This window comes from Hypanus sabinus, chromosome 26, assembly GCF_030144855.1.
Source record: "Hypanus sabinus isolate sHypSab1 chromosome 26, sHypSab1.hap1, whole genome shotgun sequence".
NCBI lineage: Eukaryota > Metazoa > Chordata > Chondrichthyes > Myliobatiformes > Dasyatidae > Hypanus > Hypanus sabinus.
In genome coordinates, this window is record NC_082731.1 from 42,425,415 (window position 1) to 42,447,097 (window position 21,683).

Consider the following 21,683-nt stretch of genomic DNA (forward strand, 5'->3'; position numbering starts at 1 on the left):
CTCTCTTCTCATCGCGTGCCCAAACCATCTCCAGTGTTTCCCCATGATGATTGTGGCCATACCCTCTTGGCGACACTGAAGGGTAGGGTGTGTTTGGAGATCTTCCCTGGCCAGCAGACGCAGAAGACCTTCTGGTGTCTCATGCTGTGGATTCATGTAATACAGGTACACATAACATAAAAGTATGCAAGAGAAAATAAGACATTGGGTGCAAAATGGAGTGTTAGCTTTCATAAGTCGAGGGATAGAGTTTTAAGAGACGCAATGTTATGATACAGCTCTATAAAACTCGAGTTAGGCCACACTTGGAGTACTGTGTCCAGTTCTGGTCGCCTCACTATAGGAAGGATTTGGAAGCATTGGAAAGGGTACAGAGGAGATTTACCAGGATGCTGCCTGGTTTAGACAGTATGCATTATGTTCAGAGATTAAGGGAGCTAGGGCTTTACTCTTTGGAGAGAAGGAGGATAAGAGGAGACATGACAGAGGTATACAAGATATTAAGAGGAATAGACAGAGTGGACAGCCAGCGCCTCTTCCCCAGGGCACCACTGCTCAGTACAAGAGGACATGGCTTTAAGGTAAGGGGAGGGAAGTTCAAGGGGGGGGATATTAGAGGAAGGTTTTTCACTCAGTGGTTGGTGCGTGGAATGCATTCCTGAGTCAGTAGTGGAGGCAAATACACTAGTGAAGTTTGAGAAACTACTAGACAGGTATATGGAGGAATTTAAGGTGGGGGGGGGGGTTATTTGGGAGGCAGGCTTTGAGAGTCAGCACAACATTGTGGGCTGAAGGGCCTGTAATGTGCTGTACTATTCTGTATTCTAAAATCGGACACAGAGACCTGTCCACAGTAGTGCCTCTGTAATAAGCAGTGATGTAGCCTTGATCCTCGCGTAGTTAGGGGGTCCTTATCAAAGAGGCTGTTATTTAGCCTATCGCCTCTCTGCTCATTCCTTAGTTCACCCACCAACCAGGTGATGCCACTGCCCTGATTACAAGTGTGCAATTGAGTCCTCCGACTGCTGGGGGATGCTGTGCCCGGCCTGGTGTAATTGAGTACTCTAAATGAGCAGTGACTACTGGGGTACCGCAAGGCTCGGTGCTGGGACCGCAGCTGTTTACAATATACATTAATGATTTAGATGAAGGGATTAAAAGTAACATTAGCAAATTTGCAGATGACACAAAGCTGGGTGGCAGTGTGAAATACAAGGAGGATGTTATGAGAATGCAGGGTGACTTGGACAGGTTGGTGAGTGGGCAGATGCAGTTTACTGTGGATAAGTGTCAGGTTATCCACTTTGGTGGAAAGAACAGGAAGGCAGATTACTATCTGAATGGTGTCAAGTTAGGAAAAGGGGAAGTACAACGAGATCTAGGTGTCCTTGTTCATCAGTCACTGAAAGTAAGCATGCAGGTACAGCAGGCAGTGAAGAAAGCTAATGGCATGCTGGCCTTCATAAGAAGGGGAGTTGAGTATAGGAGCAAAGAGGTCCTTCTGCAGTTGTACAGGGCCCTGGTGAGACCACACCTGGAGTATTGTGTTTAATTTTGGTCTCCAAATTTGAGGAAGGACATTCTTGCTATTGAGGGAGTGCAGCGTAGGTTCACGAGGTTGATTCCCGGAATGGCAGGACTGTCATATGTTGGAAGATTGGAGCGACTGGGCTTGTATACACTGGAATTTAGAAGGATGAGAGGGGATCTGATTGAAACATATAAGATTTTTAAGGGATTGGACATGCTAGAGTCAGGAGACATGTTCCCGACGTTAGGGGAGTCCAGAACCAGAGGTCATGGTTTAAGTATAAGGGGTAGGCCATTTAGAACAGAGTTGAGGAAAAACTTTTTCACCCAGAGAAAAAGTCTATGGAATGCTCTGCCCCAGAAGGCAGTGGAGGCCAAGTCTGTCGATGCTTTCAAGAAAGAAAGAGATAGAGCTCTTAAAGATAGCGGAGTCAAGGGATATGGGGAGAGGGCAGGAACGGGGTACTGATTGTGGATGATCAACCATGATCACATTGAATGGCGGTGCTGGCACGAAGGGCCGAATGGCCTACTGCACCTATTGTCTATAACCAACCAATAGTGGTATTTCCCACTCACGAGGGTGATGGAGGGCACAGTTGGGTCCTCTGACGGCTAAGGGGGAGGGGGTAGGTCTGAAAATTAACGCAAAGACAGGTACTGAAAGCCCAAGATAGAAACACACCTCAGCAGGTCAGCCAGCGGCTGGGGAGATAGAACCAGTTAACGATTTAGGACCTCAAGTCAAGTCAAGTCAACTTTTATTGTTATTTCGACCACACCTGCTATGTACAGTACATAGTAAAAATGAGACAACGTTTTTCAGGACTATGGTGTTAAATGACACAGTACAAAAACTAGACTGAACTATGTAATAAAAAAAAACACAGAGAAAGCTACACTGGACTAGAGACCTACACAGGACTGCATAAAGTGCACAAAAACAGTGCAGGCATTACAATAAATAATAAACAGGACAATAGGGCAAGGTGTCAGTCCAGGCTTCGGGTATTGAGGAGTCTGACTAACCTGGAGCGTTGATCAACTTGTCAATGGCCCCAGGCATCAGGAGGTCACAGTGCAGCTACAAATAAGGCACGGCATCAGCTATAGTTCATGAGGAGCTTGAGCTGATTTGGTTTGTTACCTCGCAGTCTTCTACAGAGGCGGCCGCGGAGAGCATTCTATCCGGCAGCATCACTGTCTGGTATGCCGGTGGGGAAGGGTCCACTACACAGGATCGAAATAAGCTGCAGTCAGCTGTGAACTCTATCGTGGGCACTAGCTTCCTCGGCATCCAGCACATCTGAAAGGAGCATTCCCTGAAAAAGGCAGCATCCATCATTAAGGACCCCCACCCCCCCCAATCACCCAGGCCGTGCCCTCTGCTCATTGTCACCATCAGGGATGAGGTACAGGAGCCTGAAGGCACACACTCAACGATTCACAAGATCACAAGGCAAAGGAGCAGAAGTAGACCATTCGGCCCATCGAACCTTCTCCGTCACTCCACCATGAGCTAAACTATTCTCCCATCTAGTTGCAATTTCCGGCTCCCCCCACCTCCATATCCCTTGATACCTTGACTAACTAGATACCTATCAATCTCCTCCTTTAACACCCTCAATGGTCGGGCCACCACAGCTGTATGTGGCAACGAATTCCATAAATCCACGACCCTCTGGCTAAAAAATCTTCTCCTCATCTCTGTTTTAAATGGGTACCCCCTGATTCTAAGACTGTAGCCTCTTGTCCTGGATTCACCCACAAGGGGAACAGCCTTTCCACATCTACTCTGTCTCAGGAACAACTTCTGATTCAGGAACACCAATTTTCCCTCTGCCATCAGATTTCTGAATGGGTTAAAAAAAAATGACACACACACGCACTCCCACCGTCAAAGGTGCTGCGCCCGAAAGTGGAGCCACGGAGCCGGAGCCGGAGCCTGAGCCTCAGTTCAGCCCTCCGAGCTCCGGGTGGCGCTATGTTCGGGGGTTGCCTTTCAGTCCTTCGATCTCAGAGGCGCTTGCACTCCGGGGTTGCAGTTCCGTACTCCGACCGCCGAGGGGCGCCGCTACTGTCCCTGCGCAGCGCCGCCCTGCGGCCGGAGGACTGACCGACGTCCGGGAGAAGACAGTGGCAATGCAGGCCGACTTCTGCCGCTCAGTCGCCGCACTTGTCTGATGGCGTCTTTCCGGGCTCTCGGCGTTTTACGCCGGCACCTTTACTCGCATTTCAGCGGCAGGAGCTTCGGCTTGTGCAGCAGGAGAGGAAACCAGAGCCGAGCCGGAACCAGGTCCGGGGTTGGGCCTGGTCCCCAAGCGGGAGCAGCGACCTCGGGTACGGGGCAACCGGGGGTGACCGCACTGGACAGGGCGGATGCTTGGGTGAGAAGAGCTGGGTGTCCTGCACTGAGCGCAATGCTAAGCCACCGTGCAATCAAAAATGCATGTTATTGCAGTGAAATGTTTAAAATATCGTGCAATGCAACGAAATGTTAAGGCTATAAGCGTGACATTCCTCTTGAGGATGCTCCTGTCTCTCGTCCGTCCATGGGGATCTCTCCTGCGTGTCAGGAGGAGGCCACTCAGGCCCTCGAGTCTATCCCACCCTTCAGTGAGATGTGACTTGTTCCATCTCGTTGGCGTTTGCACTTTCTTTTTACCAGAATCAGGTTTAATGTCACTGGCATATGTTGTGAAATTTGTTGTCTTTGCCACTGCAGTACAATGCAGTACATAATAAGAGGGAAAAAACTGTGAATTAGTCCGTGTATATATTTTAAATAATTGAACAAGTAGTATAGAAATATAAAAGTGGTGAGATAGTGTTCACGGGTTCAATATCTATTCAGAAATCGGATGGCAGAGGGGAAGAAGCTGTTCCTGAATCGTTGAGTGTGTGTCTTCCTCTTTCCCAATGGTAGAAATGAGAACAAGGCATGTCCTGGGTGATGGGGTGCTTAATGATGGATGCTGCCTTTCTGAACTTATAGTCTTTTAACATCTTTGGACTATTTTTACTGTGCCCATGGTCTGTTTTTTTTTTATCAATTATGCTATTGCTTGCACAGTTGTAACTATATGTTGTAACTATGTGGTTTTGTGCAGGTCTTGTAGCTTTAGTTTTTGGTCTTGTTTTGTCTGGTGGATTTGGAGCTCCTTTCCGGGGAATGCGCTAAGATGGTAGCGTGATACTAATACGCAGCAGCCTCTCCGGACTCTGGATTGGGGATTGCCAAATGTTCTGTGGACTTTCTGGTGTAGTCTGTTTTGTCGTGTGCTCTTGTGATATCATTCTGGAGGAACGTTGTCTCATTTTTTAACTGCATTGCATTTGTGGTTTCTAAATTACAATAAACTGAATCTGAATGAGGCATCGCTCCTTGAAGATGTCCTGGATACTGCAGAGGCCAGTGATTATGATGGAGCTGACTAATTTTACAACTTTCTGCAGCTTTGATCCTGTGCTGTAGCCTATCCCCCCCCCCCCCCCCACCTTATACCAGACAGTGATGCAGCCAGTTAGAATGCTCTCCATGGTACATCTGTAGAAAGTCACGAGTCCTTTTGCTGACATACCAAATGTCCTGAAACTCCTAATGAAATGTAGTCACTGTTGTGGCTTCTTGTTAACGAAGCTGCTTGTGTGGAGGTGCGGGAGATTGCAGAAACTGGTGTCAGGCGCAAAAACAGCAATGGGCCAGGCAGCATCTGTGGCGTGAGATGGACAGCCATCTCACCGTGGTGACTGTACACTGCCCTGCCGGAAGAACACCCCTTTCTGTCCTTCAGAACAATTCACGTAAGGATGAATCCTATGGATAATGCTTTGGTGATAATTTTATGCATTATAAGAGTGTTACAAAGCATGCACAGTAATGTACAGTCTTTAATACAGTGAGATCTCTCAACATAGAATTTCACATTGCAACTGATCCAGAACTTCATTATGTAGTCTTCACCATAATTGTTCTTGGCAAATCTTTCTACAGAAGTGGTGTGCCATTGCCTCCTCCTGGGTAGTGTCTTTACCCCCCCCCCCCCCCCCAGCCATTATCTAAAATCTTCAGAGATTGTCTGCCTGGTGTCAGTGGTCACATAACCAGGACTTGTGATCTGCACCGGCTGCTCGTACGACCATCCACCACCTGTACCCATGGCTTCATGTGACCCTGATCGGGGGCTAAGCAGCTGCTACACCTTGCCCAAGCGGAGGGAAGAAGCACCTTGCACCTCCTTTGGTGGAGACGCGTCTCTGTTGGCCACTCAAGAACTTGGGTAAAATCACAATTTAAAGAAAGCAGGACTTCCAGAGCTTTCTCACCTCCACCCCCTTCAGTCCAGAACTCAAAATGTCGACAGATCATTTCCCTCCACAGATGCTGTCAGACCCGCTCAATCTCTCTAGCAGTCTGTGTTTTCTTTTGTGTTTAAGGGTCAGCCTGAGCTCAGAGAATCTGCACGACTGCTGTACTGAAGGAAGATGTGACAGGTAGACTGTAAAACAGAGGAGCAGATCCAGATAATTTATTATCCCTCTCAACCCCATTCTCCTGCCTTCCCCCATAGCCTTTGAGCACCTCCTTCGGTCAGGGCCATCCCAGCTGTCTACCTGATAAGCAAGCCAGGGGGCAGCTGTTGTCGATGTAGCAGCTTACCCCCCTCCACACAGCTGATGAATCCACAGGAATGGCAGAGATCGATGCAGTTCGGCGCCAGCAGCGTCACAGGGGTTGGCAGTCTTGAACTTGACACTGCCTTAGAGACTTTGGCTCTGGAGTTTTCCCTCTGGGTTTACTCCCGAAGCCTTCCTCACAAGTGGGTATGGCTGCAAGGCAGTGGAGGTTTGAGATCAGAGTTTTCCTTCTGGCTGAGCAGCCAACCACGGATGACAAGCCCCAGGTATCTGGTTTCAAGGTGACAGTAACACGCCTTTACCCCTTCTGTCGGTAGCGATGGTTCCTCCAGGCTTAGTAGCTAAGGAGCTGGACTTTGACCTTTGGCACCCTTGCTAATCAAATACCTTTCTCCACAGCCGTCTGTGGCTTCACAGTAGAAAAAATCTTTGAGGTTTTGTTGTGAAGTATCCTGGGCCTTTACTTCTCTCTGACTCAGCAGGTGGTTATTGTTATGTGGGAACTTGCTATGTGTACTTTGACAGTGTTTCTCTTATGACAGGAGCAAAAGAATGCGGCAGGTAGAGTGTCAGATTCAGTCCTGACCTTGGGTTCTGTTCGTGCACCCACGTTCTCCCTGGGACTGCATGGGGGGTGTTTCCCCCAGGGAGCCCCAGTTTCCTCCCACGTAATGGCCGTGGTAAAATTCCCCTTAGTTTGGGTGGGTGATAAAGGAAATTGGTGAACATAAGGAGTTATGGGTGATGGGCCAGGTCAGATGGGCTGAACAGTCTCCCCTGCCATCCATTGGCTGAAAAACATCTTGGTATGCATTCAAAGTCTTGGAGTCAAAGTTTTAAAAATATTTGCTGTTGCTGTCATGAGGGTTGTGGGGGAAATTGTTCACGGTGGTGGGTGCTATGTAAACGCAGCTTGTTTCATCGGCGACCCAAGTGCTGTGGGAACAGGGAACTTCTTTTAATGAATTCGTGGCTGGAGTTGTGAGCCAGTGTCACGGTCTGATAGGCATCCAAACCGGCCAGCTTCTTGAGAATATCACCCCCGGTAAACTTGCATTTTTCTGCTGCTTCGGGATATTCCTAAACTCCTGCCGTTAGTTTAAAAGCGGTGTGTGACCGCGGCAGGAAACGGGAGCAGTGTGACAGCGGAGAAGTGAGTGTCTTCCCCTCTGCCATCCGATTCCTAAATGGGCATTGAAGCTTTGGACAATACCTCACTTTTTTAAAATATATAGTATTTGTGTTTTTGCATATTAAAATATGTATTTAATATATGTAATTGATTTACTTGATTACTTATTATGTTTTATTTTATCATTATTTTCTCTCTCTCTCTCTCTCTCTGCTCAATTACGTATTGCATTGAACTGCTGCTGCTAAGTTAACAAATTTCACGTCACATGCCGGTGATAATAGACCTGATTCTGATGGCCCTGTGTTCAGTCACTTTGATTGAAGAATAAAAATTGGTCAGTCCATCATGAAAAACTCTCCTGCTCTTCAGGACAGTGCCATGAGATCCTAGGGCTGATAGAGCTTTTGTTTATTGCCAGCGCACGGGCCTGAGATTGTATCGAAGCGTTGGGTCCAGGTGTGAGAGTGGGGAGCGACCCCAGGTTTGGCCGATTCAAGCGCCTGGCCAGATGGAAAATGTCAGGGTGTTGGGGTTGGAGGCAGCTCGCTGATCTGCAAGATTTACTCGTCTCTGCGCTGAACTGAGGCCGTGGCCCACAGCCGACGGGATCTTGGACCAGCTTTGAGGCTGCGGACTCACTTTCCTCAACTTCAGTCATTTGATTGCTTTTATCGTTTGCACCAGTTAATTTTTTTTTTCTGCACGTTGGGTGTTTGACCGACCAACGCACACAAAATGCCGGAGGAGCTCAGCAGGGCAGGCCAGGAAAAGAGTACAGTTGACGTTTCGGGCTGAAACCCTTCATCAGGGCCAAGGGTTGACTGTTTACTCTTTTCCATAGATGCTGCCTGGCCTGCTGAGATCCTCCAGCATTTTGTGTATATTGCTTAGATGCCAGTGTCTGCAGATTTTCTGCTGTGAGAGTTGACAGTCTTTTTTAATGAGTTCTATTTGGGTTCCTTTGTTTTGTGGCTGCCTGTAAGGGGATGATCTCAAGATTATATATAGTACACATACTTTGATAATAAATGTATTTTGAAAGCTGAAGGAACTCAGCAGATCAGGCAGTATCTATTGAGAAGAATAAACAATTTCAGGCTGAGATCTTTCGTCAGGACCAGAAAGGAAGGGGGAAGAAGCCAGAATAAGAAGGTGGGGTTGGTGAGGGGGGGAGGGGTGAAGAATGACAAGCAGCCGGGTGAGAGGTGAAACCAGATGAGAGGAGATCTGGTTAGGGGAGGTGGAATGGATTGAGAAGCTGGAAGGTGATAGTGGAAAAGGTAAAGGGCTGAAAAGAAAGAGTCTGATAAGGAGAGGAGAGTGGAGCATGGGAGAAAGGGAAGGAGGTTGAGGCACCTGAGGGAGATGTTGGGCAGGTGAGGAGAAGTGAAGGGGTGAGAGGGGAGCCAGAATGAGGAATGGAAAAAGAGAGAAGGGGGAGGGAGGAGACATTTCTGGATGTTTAATGTTTTGAAAGAAGGCACTCAAGTGTAAGTGTTGAAGTGGAGGCAAAAACCCAATATTGTGGAAGTGGAATAATCTACAGACATACATGTGAAAGGGACTGACAGAGGGCTGACCTAGATCTGATGGGCTGAATGGTTTCCTGTGCCATTCATTGGCTGGAATATATTCCAAATTCCAAATTTGATTCTGTGTGAAATTCTGAAAACAATTAGCCTGTTTTTGCTGTGACAGGATGCTGGTGTGAGGGGGGAGACAAAGTCTTGATGGTAGGGCTGCTATATGAAGTGGTGAATGCGGGCTCACTTTTGACATTTAAGAAAAACTTGGACAGGTACATGGATGAGAGGGGTTTGGAGGGATATGGACCGGGTGCAGGTCAGTGGGACTAGGCAGGAAAAAGGTTCGGCACAGCCAAGAAGGGCCAAAAGGCCTATTTCTCTGCTGTAATGTTCTGTGTTTCTATATGGATGCAGTTTGTTACGAGGGTAGGCTTTGATTTGGGTATTGGAAGTGGGATGTGTACTTATTTATGAAAGGATGTAATTTAACGATAAATGCAGTTTTTTTTGTTCTTTGTCAGTCGCGCAAACAATTTTAGGCAAGGTTAAAAAGATGGTGTGGTATTGGGTGGGCGTTGCCAACCATTTTTAGGCCATGGATCATTACCATTAAGTATAAAAGTAAACATTGCAAACACGATCTGGGCCGTGTTTGCTTTGTCAGTAAAGCTGTGCTGGCAGTAGATCGGGTGATGATATCTGTAAAAATATGAAAATCAAAAACTGCAGCTGCTTGTGATGTGAATGTTGAGTTAATATTATTTTGCGTCTTTATATGCTGGGTTGTAACTATGAATTATTTATTGAGATACAGTGCAGAACTCCCAGCGATCCCTCGATTTAACCCTAGTCTAATCACGTGACAATTTACAATGACCAATTAACCTACCAACCGGGACATCCGGAGGAAACGTGCAGTCACGGTGGGGACGTACAAACTCCATACAGGCAGCGGTGGGAATTGAACCCGGGTTGCTGGAACTGTAAAGTGTTGTGCTACCATTGTAAGGAGGCCTCAGCGCCCTCATTCATCTGTTAACTGGAAGGTCCAAAAGCTTTTTAAAATTTGACGAGCAGCACCTAGCGTGAGAGGTCGTTTGTTGATGACACAGTGTGAGGTTTAGAAAGAGCTTGGGTGCTTTTCGGCTTTTTCTCAGTGGGCGGCTATCAGCGCAAGGCCAATATAAAGAAAGGAGGTGTAAGCGGAGTGGCCACTGTTGGAGTGGGGCATTGTGAGAGTTGCTCCACAGGCTGAGGCAAGCACAGGTGGAGGTTCCAAATAAGTAAGAACATTTCTATTAAGCTTTATTTTGTTTTAGTATGTAGTATGCTGAGAATGGATCTAGAGGTAGTCATATGTTCCTTATGTTAGATGTGGGGAATTCAGGAGACCTCAGGTTTCCCTGATAACTACATCTGCACAAAGTGCTTTGAGCTTTAGCTCCTTAGAGGCTGTGTTTAGGAGCTGGAGCTGCTCCTCTCTGACCTTCAGCCCATACAGGAGAGTCAGGAAGTGGTAGATAAGAGCTATGGCCAGGTAGTTCACCCGTAGGTTGCAGGGGACCGGCACCTGGGTGACTGTCAGGAGAGGGAAAGGGAATAGACAGCCGGTGCAGAGTACCCCTGTGGCTGATCCCCTCGATAATAAGTGTAGCACTTTGGATGCTGTTGGGGGGGAGGGGGATGACTTTCCGGGGAAGCCACAGCAAACGGGTCTCTGGCTCTGTGACTCAGATGGCGGGGGGGGGGGGGGAGGAGGAGGAGAGGAGTGCAGTAGTGGTAGGGATTCCTTAGCTAAAGGAGTAGAAAGCCAATTCAGACACCCGGATGGTCAAGGGTGTCTCGGATTGGGTCCATGAGAGGGTGAACAGCTGGAAGTCATGGTACATATCGGTTCCAATGACGTGGGTAGGAAAAGGGAGAAGGTCTGGAGAAAGAATATAGGGAATTAGGCAGAAAGCTGAAAAGCAGGACCTTAGCTATTACTAAGAAGAAGGTGCTTGGGAAGTGGAAAAGTCTGGCAGTAGATAATTCATTTGGACTAGATGGACTACACCCCAGGGTTCTGAAAGCGTTAGCTGAAGAGATTGTTGGAGGTGTTAGTAATGACCTTTAAAGAATCACTAGATTCTGGAATGGTTCTGGAGGATTTGAAAATTACACATGTCACCCTGCTCTTTAAGAAGGGAGGAAGGCAGAAAAAAGGAAATGATAGGCCAGTTAGCCTGATGTCCGTGATTGGAAAGATGTTGGGATCAATCATTACCAATGTGGTTTTGAGGTAGTTGGAGCATTTTGATAAAATAGGCCAAAGTAATCATGGTTTACTGAAGGGAAATCTTGCCTGACAGATCTGTTGGCATTCTTGAGAAAATAACAAACAAGATAGACAAAGAGGAATTGGTTGAGGTTCTGTGCTTGGATTTTCAGAAAGCCTATGACAAGGTAAGAGCTTGTGGTATTACAGGAAAGATACCAGCATGGATAAAGCAATGGCTGATTGGCGGGAGGCGATGAGTGGGAATAAAGAGGATCTTTTCTGGTTGGCTGCCAGTGACTAGTGGTGTTCCGAAGGTGTCTGTGTTGGGACCACTTCTTTTTATTTGGACAGAGGAATTGGTGGTTTGTGGCAAAGTTTGCAGATGATATGAAGATGGGTGGAGGGACAGGTAGTGCTGAGGGTACCTGCAGGACTTGGTCAGCTTGGCGGAATGGGCAAATTAGTGTCCAGTGGAACATAGCATAGTGAAGTGTATGGCCGTGCACTTTGTTAGCAGGAATAAAGGCATGGGCTATCTTGTCAATGGGGAGAAAATACAATAATCAGAGGTGGAAAAGGACACGGGAGTCTTCGTGCAGGATTCCCTAAAGGTTGATTTGCAGGTTGAGTTTGTGGTAATGAAAACAAATGCAATGTTAGCATTAATTTCAAAAGGACCAGCGTATACAGGCAAGGGTTTATAAGGCTTTGGTCAGACTGCACTTGGAGTATTGTGAGCAGCTTTGGGCCTCTTATCCAGGAAAGGATGTGCTGGCACTGGAAAGGAGGTGCAAGAGAATGATCAGGAATGAAAGGGTTAATGTATGAGGAGCGTTTGACGTACTCACTGGAATTCAGAGGAATGGTGGGTGGGGTCTCACTGAAATCCATTGAATGTTGGAAGGTCTGGATTGAGTGGATATGGAGAGGATGTTTCCCGTAGTGGGTGACCCTAGGGCCAAAGGGCACAGACTCGGAATAGAGGAGTGTCCACTTTGAATGGAGGTGAGGAAAAACGTCTTTAGCCAGAGAGTGGCGGATCTGTGGAATTCAAGGCACTGGGTGTATTTTAGACAGAGATGGACAGGTTCTTGATTAATCAGGGTGTCAGGTGATGGGGAGAAGGCAGGAGAATGGGGTTATGAGAGATAATAAATCAGCCATGGTGGAACAGTGGAGTAGATTCGATGGGCCAAATTGTTTAATTCTGCTCCTTGGACTCATGGTATCACCTGATCAATCTTGGTCCTTAACAGATGAGAAACATTCCCTTTGTTTCCTTTGCCCTTTTATTTTAGAGACAGCACGCTAACTAGCTCTTGCAACCCAATTACACCCATGTGACCAATGAACCCACTAACCTGTACGACTTTGGACTGTGGGGGGAAACCGGAGCACCCGGAGGAAACCCACACGATCACAGGGAGAACGTACAAACTCATTACCGACAGCAGCGGGAATTGAACCCGGGTCGGGGGCACTTTAATGGCGTTTACACTAACCGCTACACGGTTGTGTCACACTTCTTCCCCTTTAGATGTGGAAATCATAACTCTGTTCTCGCTTCTAATGAAGTAGATTAATTAGAAACGTGAACTGTACATCTCAGTCCACAGCTGCTGGCTGGTCTGCCGAGTGTTTCGAGCATTTTCTGTTTGCGTCTCATGGGCTTACACCATTTAATGGTTCCAAAGCTCGGAGAAGTTCAACAAAGATTCTGAGCTCCTGGAGAAGATAACTGCCCAGGTTTAAAAGCCACCGGTGCCTCGCCAGGGCAAAATATCGAACCTCCCATCAAGCGACCTGCTAAGGCATTGCAAAAAGAATGGCTTTTACAGTGTTGGTTTTACAATGGATGCTGTGTGGCAGCGTTTGTGTCATTTCTTTACCTGTTTTCCTCCTCTTCACAGATGCTGAGGAAGGCTCATGAAGCAGGTATGAACGTTTCTGAATGTATAAGTCATATAAAGCATTTCATGGGATATTTCTTGTGCTTCATTAATAATCTACTGTATAAACATGAGGCATTCTGCAGATGCTGGAAATCCAAAGCAACACAGACAGAACACTGGGGGATGTCAGTAGGTCAGGCAGCATCTATGGAAATGAATAAGCAGTGGATGTTTTGGGCCTTCATCAGGACTGGGAAGGAAGGGGGAAGACGCCAGAATAAAAAGGAGAAGGGGAAAGAGACTAGCTGGAAGGTGAGAGGTGAAGCCAGGTGGGTGGGAAAGGTCAAGGGCTGGAGAAGAAAGGATCGGATAGGAGAGGAGAGCGGATCAGAGGAGAAAGGGAAGGAGGAGGGGACCCAGCAGGTGGTGTTAGGTGGAGTAGTAAAAGAGTGGGAAATAAAGCAAGGGGGGAAATTGGTTTACGGAAGGAGAAATTGATATTAGTGCCATTAGGTTGTAGAGTACCCAGACAGAATATGAGATGTGGCACCTTAATATTAGTTAAAGTCCATTCATTTTCAGCTGGCTTTTGTCAGGTTGCCAAAGTTACCAAGGTATGTGTTCCAATGTCCCTGATCTGGAAATGTCCCAGGAGGGATGATTTGATGGAGGAATATTTCTGCAGTTAGACCCAGGATCGTTTTCCAGGGAGTAGAGAAGGTTGCAAAGGTGTTGCTTCAGACTTGAAGATATAGGAGCAGAATTAGGCCATTCAGCCCCTCGGCCTTGGCTGATTGTTATTGGTGGAGGTAGATTGGATCGTGTTGCGTTAGAGAGGGTGAACAGATGAAGGCTGTTGCCTTTGGATATTTTGGGCAAATGACGTGGGTTGGGGGGGCACTTACGAAGGAACCTTTTTACACAGAGTGTAGCAACGATTGGGACTTGGAGAATTCAGTGTTCATGCTTATTGGGGCGTAACCTCCCCAGGGGGTAAAACGAGTTGCTGTTCCTCAAGAATGTCTTCAGCCTTACCCACAGCACAGGATCAGTCAGGGCAGTTGAATGAGAATGGTCTGTAGATTAATGTTCCATTAATTGCTTGTGACATCCTTACAGATGCCAGACGAGGAGGGTTCAGGCTCTTATTTTGAAATATAACCCTGCCAGCTTTCATTTTGATAGTGCTGCCCCCTTTAACTCTGCTGACTTTAATCCTGAAGTTCTGCTGGACACTGATACAAGAGGGCATAATTTTAAGGTGCTTAAAGGAAAGTGTTAAAGTAGAGTCAAAGAAACCAGCTCCCCCTTGTGTCAGAGGTAGTTCTTTTTACACTGAGAGTGAAACGCATTGCCAGGAGCGGTATAGACGCAGGTGCATTAGGTACATTTAAGAGACTTAGATGGATGAAAGAAAAATGGAGAGCTGGGTGGGAGGCAAGGTTTAGGTTGATGTTAGAGGAGATTAGAGGGTCGAAACAGCATTGTGGGTTGAAGGGCCTGCGCTCTGTGATCCAGGCGGGGAGGGAAGGGGGGAATTGCGACCGAGCTGATAGCAACAAAGGGGTACAGTGGGCCGAAGCTGATAGGAGCGGTGTGCGGAGTGTGGAATGGAGGAGGGAGAGGTATGGGGTGGGGGGGGGGCAGATGCGAACAATGCTGGGAGGGGGGTATGTGAGTGATGGGCAGATGGAGTGGGTGAAGGATATTAAAGGAAGGGTGATGGTGGGGGCGGGGGGTGACTGGAGAGAGAGGAGGAAAGAGTAGCATTTTATCAGTGTTCATGACATCGGGTTGTAGACCCCTCAGGCCGAGTAAGAGGTTGCCTTTACACCACAAGACATAGGAGCCAGTAGACCATTTGGCCCGTTGAGTAGTCTCACTCTCTCGGTTGTGATGCCAAAGCTGAGGAATTCACTGGGTTCACGGTGTGACGTTGCCCGTGTCTCCCGCAGGCTTCCTGTCCTGGTTTCGGAATGGACTGCTGGCCACTGGAGTTGGAGTGATGGCCTACATGCAGAGTGACGTGGCGAGGGAGGCCGCTTATGGTGAGTCAAAGAAACCAGCTCCCCCTTGTGTTTGTACGTGGTCCTGCAGCCGTGCAATCTCCGGGCTTGTCTGGCCGTCAATTTCCTCATCTGACAACAGAGCCTCTTTACTCCTCCTCCCGCTCTCTGCAGATAAGGATTAAATCTTTGCGCTCTGTGTTGCGCATCTGATGTGCTTTACATTATAATGGCCCACAGGTTCTGTCCCCGAGGACTGTTTCTAAACCTGAACAGTTCACAAGTTGGAAATGCAGCCACCAGCCGAGTTCCCTCCTGCAGCTACACAGCAGTCCGCAAACCCATTCCGCTGGTCTCCCAAATGCCCCTCACACGTACAGGTAGGATTTAAACTGAGCGCTCGTAAGCTCGGGAGGACCTGTCCAGGGATGGTGCTGTGTTGGGTTAGGTCGGGATGGAGGTTTAAGGGGCATCTTAAAGAAAGTGAAGATTATTGAAGAGGGCCTGGTAGTGGAAGTGGAAGATGGGCCCAGCCCTGCTTGTGGGTTGTTGTGCTCTGTGCTGATGAGTTATAGGTAGCTGGTGATGGTGGGCAAGATACGTTTTCTTCCTTCTTCAAAGCTCCATCAAGAGCCTTTCCAGAGGACAAGGCCTGTACTGAACCATTAGTACGAGAGTCTATGACCTGAGGGCACAGCCTCAGAATACAGGGACGCCCCTTTAAAACTGAGATAAGGAATTCCTTCACCCAGATGATGGAGAATCTGTGGAATTTGTTGCCACAGAGGGCCATAGAGGCCATCACTGGGTGTATTGAAGGCAGTGATTGATAGGTTCTTGGTGGGCAAAGGGTCGTAGGAGAATGAGTTTGAATGAAGAATAGCCATAATAACGTTAGAGGAGACTTGATGGGCTGAATGGCCTTGCAGGAGCCACCTGGTCCGGGGCAGCTGACCTCTCTTCCTGACTGGGTGCCGTGTGTGTGGACTGGGAGGGTAATAAGGGCCTGTGAGACGATGTGAATTATGTTCCGTGTTTGAGGCTGTGAGTGACATAGGTGACTTGCACAAAGTGTTCCTCCTGGGAAAACTACAAAGATCCTGCGGTAGAATCAAATAATTCAAAACCGTATTATTGAGCATAGAGTTGTACAGCACAGAAACAGGCCTTTCACCCATTTAATCCATGCCAAACCATTTAAGCTGCCTACTCCCATTGATCTACACTAAGACTCTCCATACCCTAGCTTCCATGTACTTCTCCTAAGCATCGAAATCAAGCTCACATTACAGCTTGTGCTGGCTGCTCATTCCCCACTCTCACCACACTCTGAGTGAAGAGGTTTCCCCTCAGTTCCCCTTAAACTTTTCTCCTTTCACTCTTATTCCATAACCTCTAGCTGTAGTCCCAAAGCCTGCTTGAATTTACTCTATCTATACCCTCATAATTTTGTATACCTCTGTCTTCTGCATTACAGGGAAATCAAAGGAACTTGTTATTTTGTCGTGTGTAGGAGGAGCTTTGAGCTGTATCTGAAGTGTGCAGTCCCTGCCCTGGGAGTGTCTGATAGCACAGAGTAGAGGAAGATACTGTCTCTGGCCTGCATGTGGTTTAGAGACTAGTGTAGAGGGTCCTTTATGGCAAGTCAAGCTTGTTTTCTATGTGATTGCCAAGCCATTCATGTCCTGGGAGTGTGTGATGGGACAGTGTAGAGGGAGCTTCACTCTGTATTTAACATGTGCAGTCCCTGTCCTGGGAGTGTGTGATGGGACAGTGTAGAGGGAGCTTCACTCTGTATCTAACCCGTGCTGTCCCTGTCCTGGGAGTGTGTGATGGGACAGTGCAGAGGGAGCTTCACTCTGTATCTAACCCGTGCTGTCCCTGTCCTGGGAGAGTGTGATGGGACAGTGTAGAGGGAGCTTCACTCTGTATCTAACCCATGCTGTCCTTGTCCTGGGAGTGTGTGATGGGACAGTGTAGAGGGAGCTTCACTCTGTATCTAACACGTGCTGTCCCTGTCCTGGGAGTGTGTGATGGGACAGTGTAGAGGGAGCTTCACTCTGTATCTAACCCGTGCTGTCCCTGTCCTGGGAGTGGATGGGACAGTGTAGAGGGAGCTTCACTCTGTATCTAACCCGTGCTGTCCCTGTCCTGGGAGTGTGTGATGGGACAGTGTAGAGGGAGCTTCACTCTGTATCTAACTCGTGCTGTCCCTGTCCTGGGAGTGTGTGATGGGACAGTGTAGAGGGAGCTTCACTCTGTGTCTAACCTGTGCTGTCCCTGTCCTGGGAGTGTGTTGTGGAACAGTGTAGAGGGAGCTTCACTCTGTATCTAACCCGTGCTGTCCCTGTCCTGGGAGTGTGTGATTGAACAGAGTAGAGGGAGATTCACTCTGTATCTAACCCGTGCTGTCCCTGTCCTGGGAGTGTGTGATGGGACAGTGTAGAGGGAGCTTCACTCTGTATCTAACCCGTGCTGTCCCTGTCCTGGGAGTGGATGGGACAGTGTAGAGGGAGCTTCACTCTGCATCTAACCCGTGCTGTCCCTGTCCTGGGAGTGTGTGATGGGACAGTGTAGAGGGAGCTTCACTCTGTATCTAACTCGTGCTGTCCCTGTCCTGGGAGTGTGTGATGGGACAGTGTAGAGGGAGCTTCACTCTGTGTCTAACCTGTGCTGTCCCTGTCCTGGGAGTGTGTTGTGGAACAGTGTAGAGGGAGCTTCACTCTGTATCTAACCCGTGCTGTCCCTGTCCTGGGAGTGTGTGATTGAACAGTGTAGAGGGAGATTCACTCTGTATCTAACCCGTGCTGTCCCTGTCCTGGGAATGTGTGATTGAACAGTGTAGAGGGAGATTCACTCTGTATCTAACTCGTGCTGTCCCTGTCCTGGGAATGTGTGATGGGACAGTGTAGAGGGAGCTTCACTCTGTATCTAACCCGTGCTGTCCCTGTCCTGGGAGTGTGTGATGGGACAGTGTAGAGGGAGCTTCACTCTGTATCTAACCCGTGCTGTCCCTGTCCTGGGAGTGTGTGATGGGACAGTGTAGAGGGAGCTTCACTCTGTATCTAACTCGTGCTGTCCCTGTCCTGGGAGTGTGTGATGGGACAGTGTAGAGGGAGCTTCACTCTGTGTCTAACCTGTGCTGTCCCTGTCCTGGGAGTGTGTTGTGGAACAGTGTAGAGGGAGCTTCACTCTGTATCTAACCCGTGCTGTCCCTGTCCTGGGAGTGTGTGATTGAACAGTGTAGAGGGAGATTCACTCTGTATCTAACCCGTGCTGTCCCTGTCCTGGGAGTGTGTGATTGAACAGTGTAGAGGGAGATTCACTCTGTATCTAACTCGTGCTGTCCCTGTCCTGGGAATGTGTGATGGGACAGTGTAGAGGGAGCTTCACTCTGTATCTAACCCGTGCTGTCCCTGTCCTGGGAGTGTGTGATGGGACAGTGTAGAGGGAGCTTCACTCTGTATCTAACCCGTGCTGTCCCTGTCCTGGGAGTGTGTGATGGGACAGTGTAGAGGGAGATTCACTCTGTATCTTACCCGTGCTGTCCCTGTCCTGGGAGTGTGTGATGGAACAGTGTAGAGGGAGCTTCACTCTGTGTCTAACCTGTGTGATCTCTCCTCTAGCCAGATCGGATGGGCCACTGCTAGATGCTTTGCGGTTATCGGGAACTTGCTTTGTAAATTTGGCTTTTGCATTGTGTATGTAAGCATTGATCTGGCAGTTCACTTGAGGGAAGGTCCTGAGATTGTCAAGGTTGCTGTACACAAGGTAGTGGATTCGGTCCAGCACATCACAGGTAAAGCCCTCCCAACCACTGAGCATGAAGTGCGGTCATAGGAAGGCAGATCCATCATTAAAGGTCCCCACCACCCAGACATTACTCTCTTCAGCTGCCATTAGGTAGATGACACAGGAGCCTCAGGACTTGTCCAACAGGTTCAAGAACAGTTACTAACCCTCAGCCATCAGGCTCTTGAGCAAAAGGGAATAACTGCACAGTTGGAAGGATGGTGCCTGGATTGGGGAGCATGCCTTACGAAAATAGGTTGAGTGAACTCGGCCTTTTCTCCTTGGAGCGACGGAGGATGAGAAGTGACCTGATAGAGGTGTACAGGATGATGAGAGGCATTGATCGTCTGTATAGTTGGAGGCTTTTTCACAGGGGTGAAATGGCTAGCACGAGAGGGCATAGCTTTAAGGTGCTTGGAAATAGGTACCGAGGGGATGTCAGGGGTAAGCTTTTCACACAGAGAGTGGTGGGTGCGTGGAATGCACTCCCAGCAGCAGTGGTGGAAGTGGATACAATAGGGTCTTTTAAGAGCCTCTTAGATAGGTACATGGAACAGGAAAATAGAAGACTATGCGGTAGGGAAAGTCTACGCATTTTCTAGAGTAGGTTACATGGCCAGCACAACATTGTGGGCCGAAGGGCCTGTAGTGTGCTGTAGATTTCTATGACCTATGTGCACTCACTTGCCCCTCCACTGAGATGTTCCCACAACCAATGATCTCACTTTAAGGACTCTTTATCTCAAATTCTCGTTACTTATCACTATTTATTTACATTTGCACAGTTTGTTGTCTTCTGCACTCTGGTTGATCTTTCATTGATCCTGTTACAGTTACTATTCTATGGATTTGTTGAGTATGCCCGCAGGAAGATGAATGACAGGGTTGTATGTAGTGACGTCTGTGAACTTTGATGATAAAACCTTGAGATGTGCACAGTAACTTTCTGAGAGGGTCTCACACTGAACTGTTACTTGGTGCTTTAATAAATTTGCTGGGGGTTGTGGAGCTCCTGGATGCCTGTGCTCGGATGATTGTGGTGGGTACTGCTTTGTTGTAGCCGCACGTTGCGTGTGAGCCTGTTTAATGTTATCTGCCTGTCCTCTGCCCCTCCAGGATTCTTCATCCTCGGCGGAGTGTGCATCTCCTACGGGACCGGGTCCTACATCACCAACCTCTTCCTGCTGAGGCGGATCATGATGCTGACCATGCCCACGGCCGTGCTGAGCGGGTTGGTGGTGGGCACCGTGGCGCTCTTCTGGGTCTGCGCCCTCTCCCTTTACATCGGCCGGCTGGAGGTGGAGTTCGTTTACGATGAGGAGTGCGAGGACTGCCAGCCGAAAGAGGACAGTGGCAAATCGGACAAGTAGCGGGTGTGGCGCGGGGAGTCGAGTGGAGCGGAGTGGACATTGGAAGCGTGAACTTGGACCTGTCGAAACCTGTATATAACGCACGGTGCCGCGGCTGACGGCGCGCCGAAAGTGCCTCATTATCCATAAAGAGGTGAAAGAGGCTATAGATCTGTCTATTTAATTGGGGGATGTGGGAGGAGTTAGGTGGTTAAAAAGGAAAATTATTGATTTTAAGAGCCTGTGGCTGCTGTTCATTTTCTGTTCCCTGCCTGCAAGTAGTTTAGGTGTTGGAAGCAGTCGGCAGCTTTACACACTGACGTGTGCCTGTAAGCAAGTCACTCGTCTGCGTTGCGCTATCCTCTCTTGCCTTTTGCATCTAGAAGAGGCCCCTGCAGCCCTGGGTTAATAAACTCCCAGACAGGGGCTCTTTCTCCCAATCACCGCACCACCCCCAGGTGCAATGTGTGCATTGTGAGAAATTTGCATCTGGCTGCAGTTCGGCTCCTCTCATTGCCGAACAGCTTGCCCTAGTTCCTAGACGCAAGAGGTTCTGCGGATGCTGGAAATCTAGAGCAATACATGCGATGCCCTGGAGGAGCTCAGCAGGTCAGGCAGCATCTACGGATGGGAATAAACAGTTGACGTTTCTGGACAAGATCTTTCATCAGGACTGGGTCCAAAACGTCGACTGATTATTCCCATCCATAGATGCTGCCTGACCTGCTGAGCTCCTCCAGGGCATCATGCATATTGTCCTTGTTCCTACCTGCATTTGGAAGCAATAATCGAAAGGGCACTCTCGGGAAAGGAGAGGATAGGAATCTTTCAAAGCTGCCTTTGTCCTCTCCTCCTGGGCTCTAGCTGTGAATAGGGTGCTGTGAGAAATGAGAAGAAGCCCCTCCCCAACGCCGTAAGATCCCTCGCTGCTCATTCCCAACACTGAGCTCTCAACCCCAAGCACTTTGGGTGGCTTGCATTTTTCTGTCTAAAAAACAATTGAATGAAATAAAAAGTGACATTCAAACTTCAAAAGTGTGCCTGATTTCCATGTGAGAACGGCAGGGGTGAATGTGATCGATTAGCATTTATTGATAGTTTACCCCAGTTGTCAGTAAGCCCACCTGTTCGGATGCTGCTGTGATGGAGGTGGGAGGAGTGATTTAATAGGAACCGGGGGGGGGGGGGTAACTTTTACCACCCAGAATGTGGTCAGTTCCTGGCGCTGCATCTTAAGAAGCCTGTATGTTCTCCCCTTGATCGTGTGGATTTCCTCCTGGCGCTCTGGTTATTTGGTCGTTGTAAATTGTCCCATGTTTAGGCTGATATTAAATCGGGGGATTACTGGGCAGTGCGCTCGATGGGCAGAAGGACCCACTTTACACTGTACCTCAATAAATAATAAATATGCACTCAGTGGCCACTTCAATAGAAACAGAAGAGGAACCCGGTGTGGTTATCTGCTACCATGGCCCATCCACCTCAAGGTTTGACGTGTTATGCATTCACAGAAGCTCTTCTGCACACCACTGCTGTAACATGTGGTTACTTGAGT

General features: G+C 48.4%; 1 protein-coding gene across 1 annotated transcript; it reads left to right on the forward strand.

Moving 5' to 3' along the window:
* Positions 1-3,525: 3,525 nt before the first annotated feature.
* tmem160 (transmembrane protein 160) lies at positions 3,526-20,365 on the forward strand. Its single transcript, XM_059950933.1, has 4 exons — positions 3,526-3,917; positions 13,000-13,024; positions 14,937-15,029; positions 19,896-20,365. Exons 1-4 carry the CDS (start codon positions 3,714-3,716, stop codon positions 20,147-20,149), a joined length of 576 nt encoding a protein of 191 aa, XP_059806916.1. The 5' UTR covers positions 3,526-3,713; the 3' UTR covers positions 20,150-20,365.
* Positions 20,366-21,683: the final 1,318 nt, after the last annotated feature.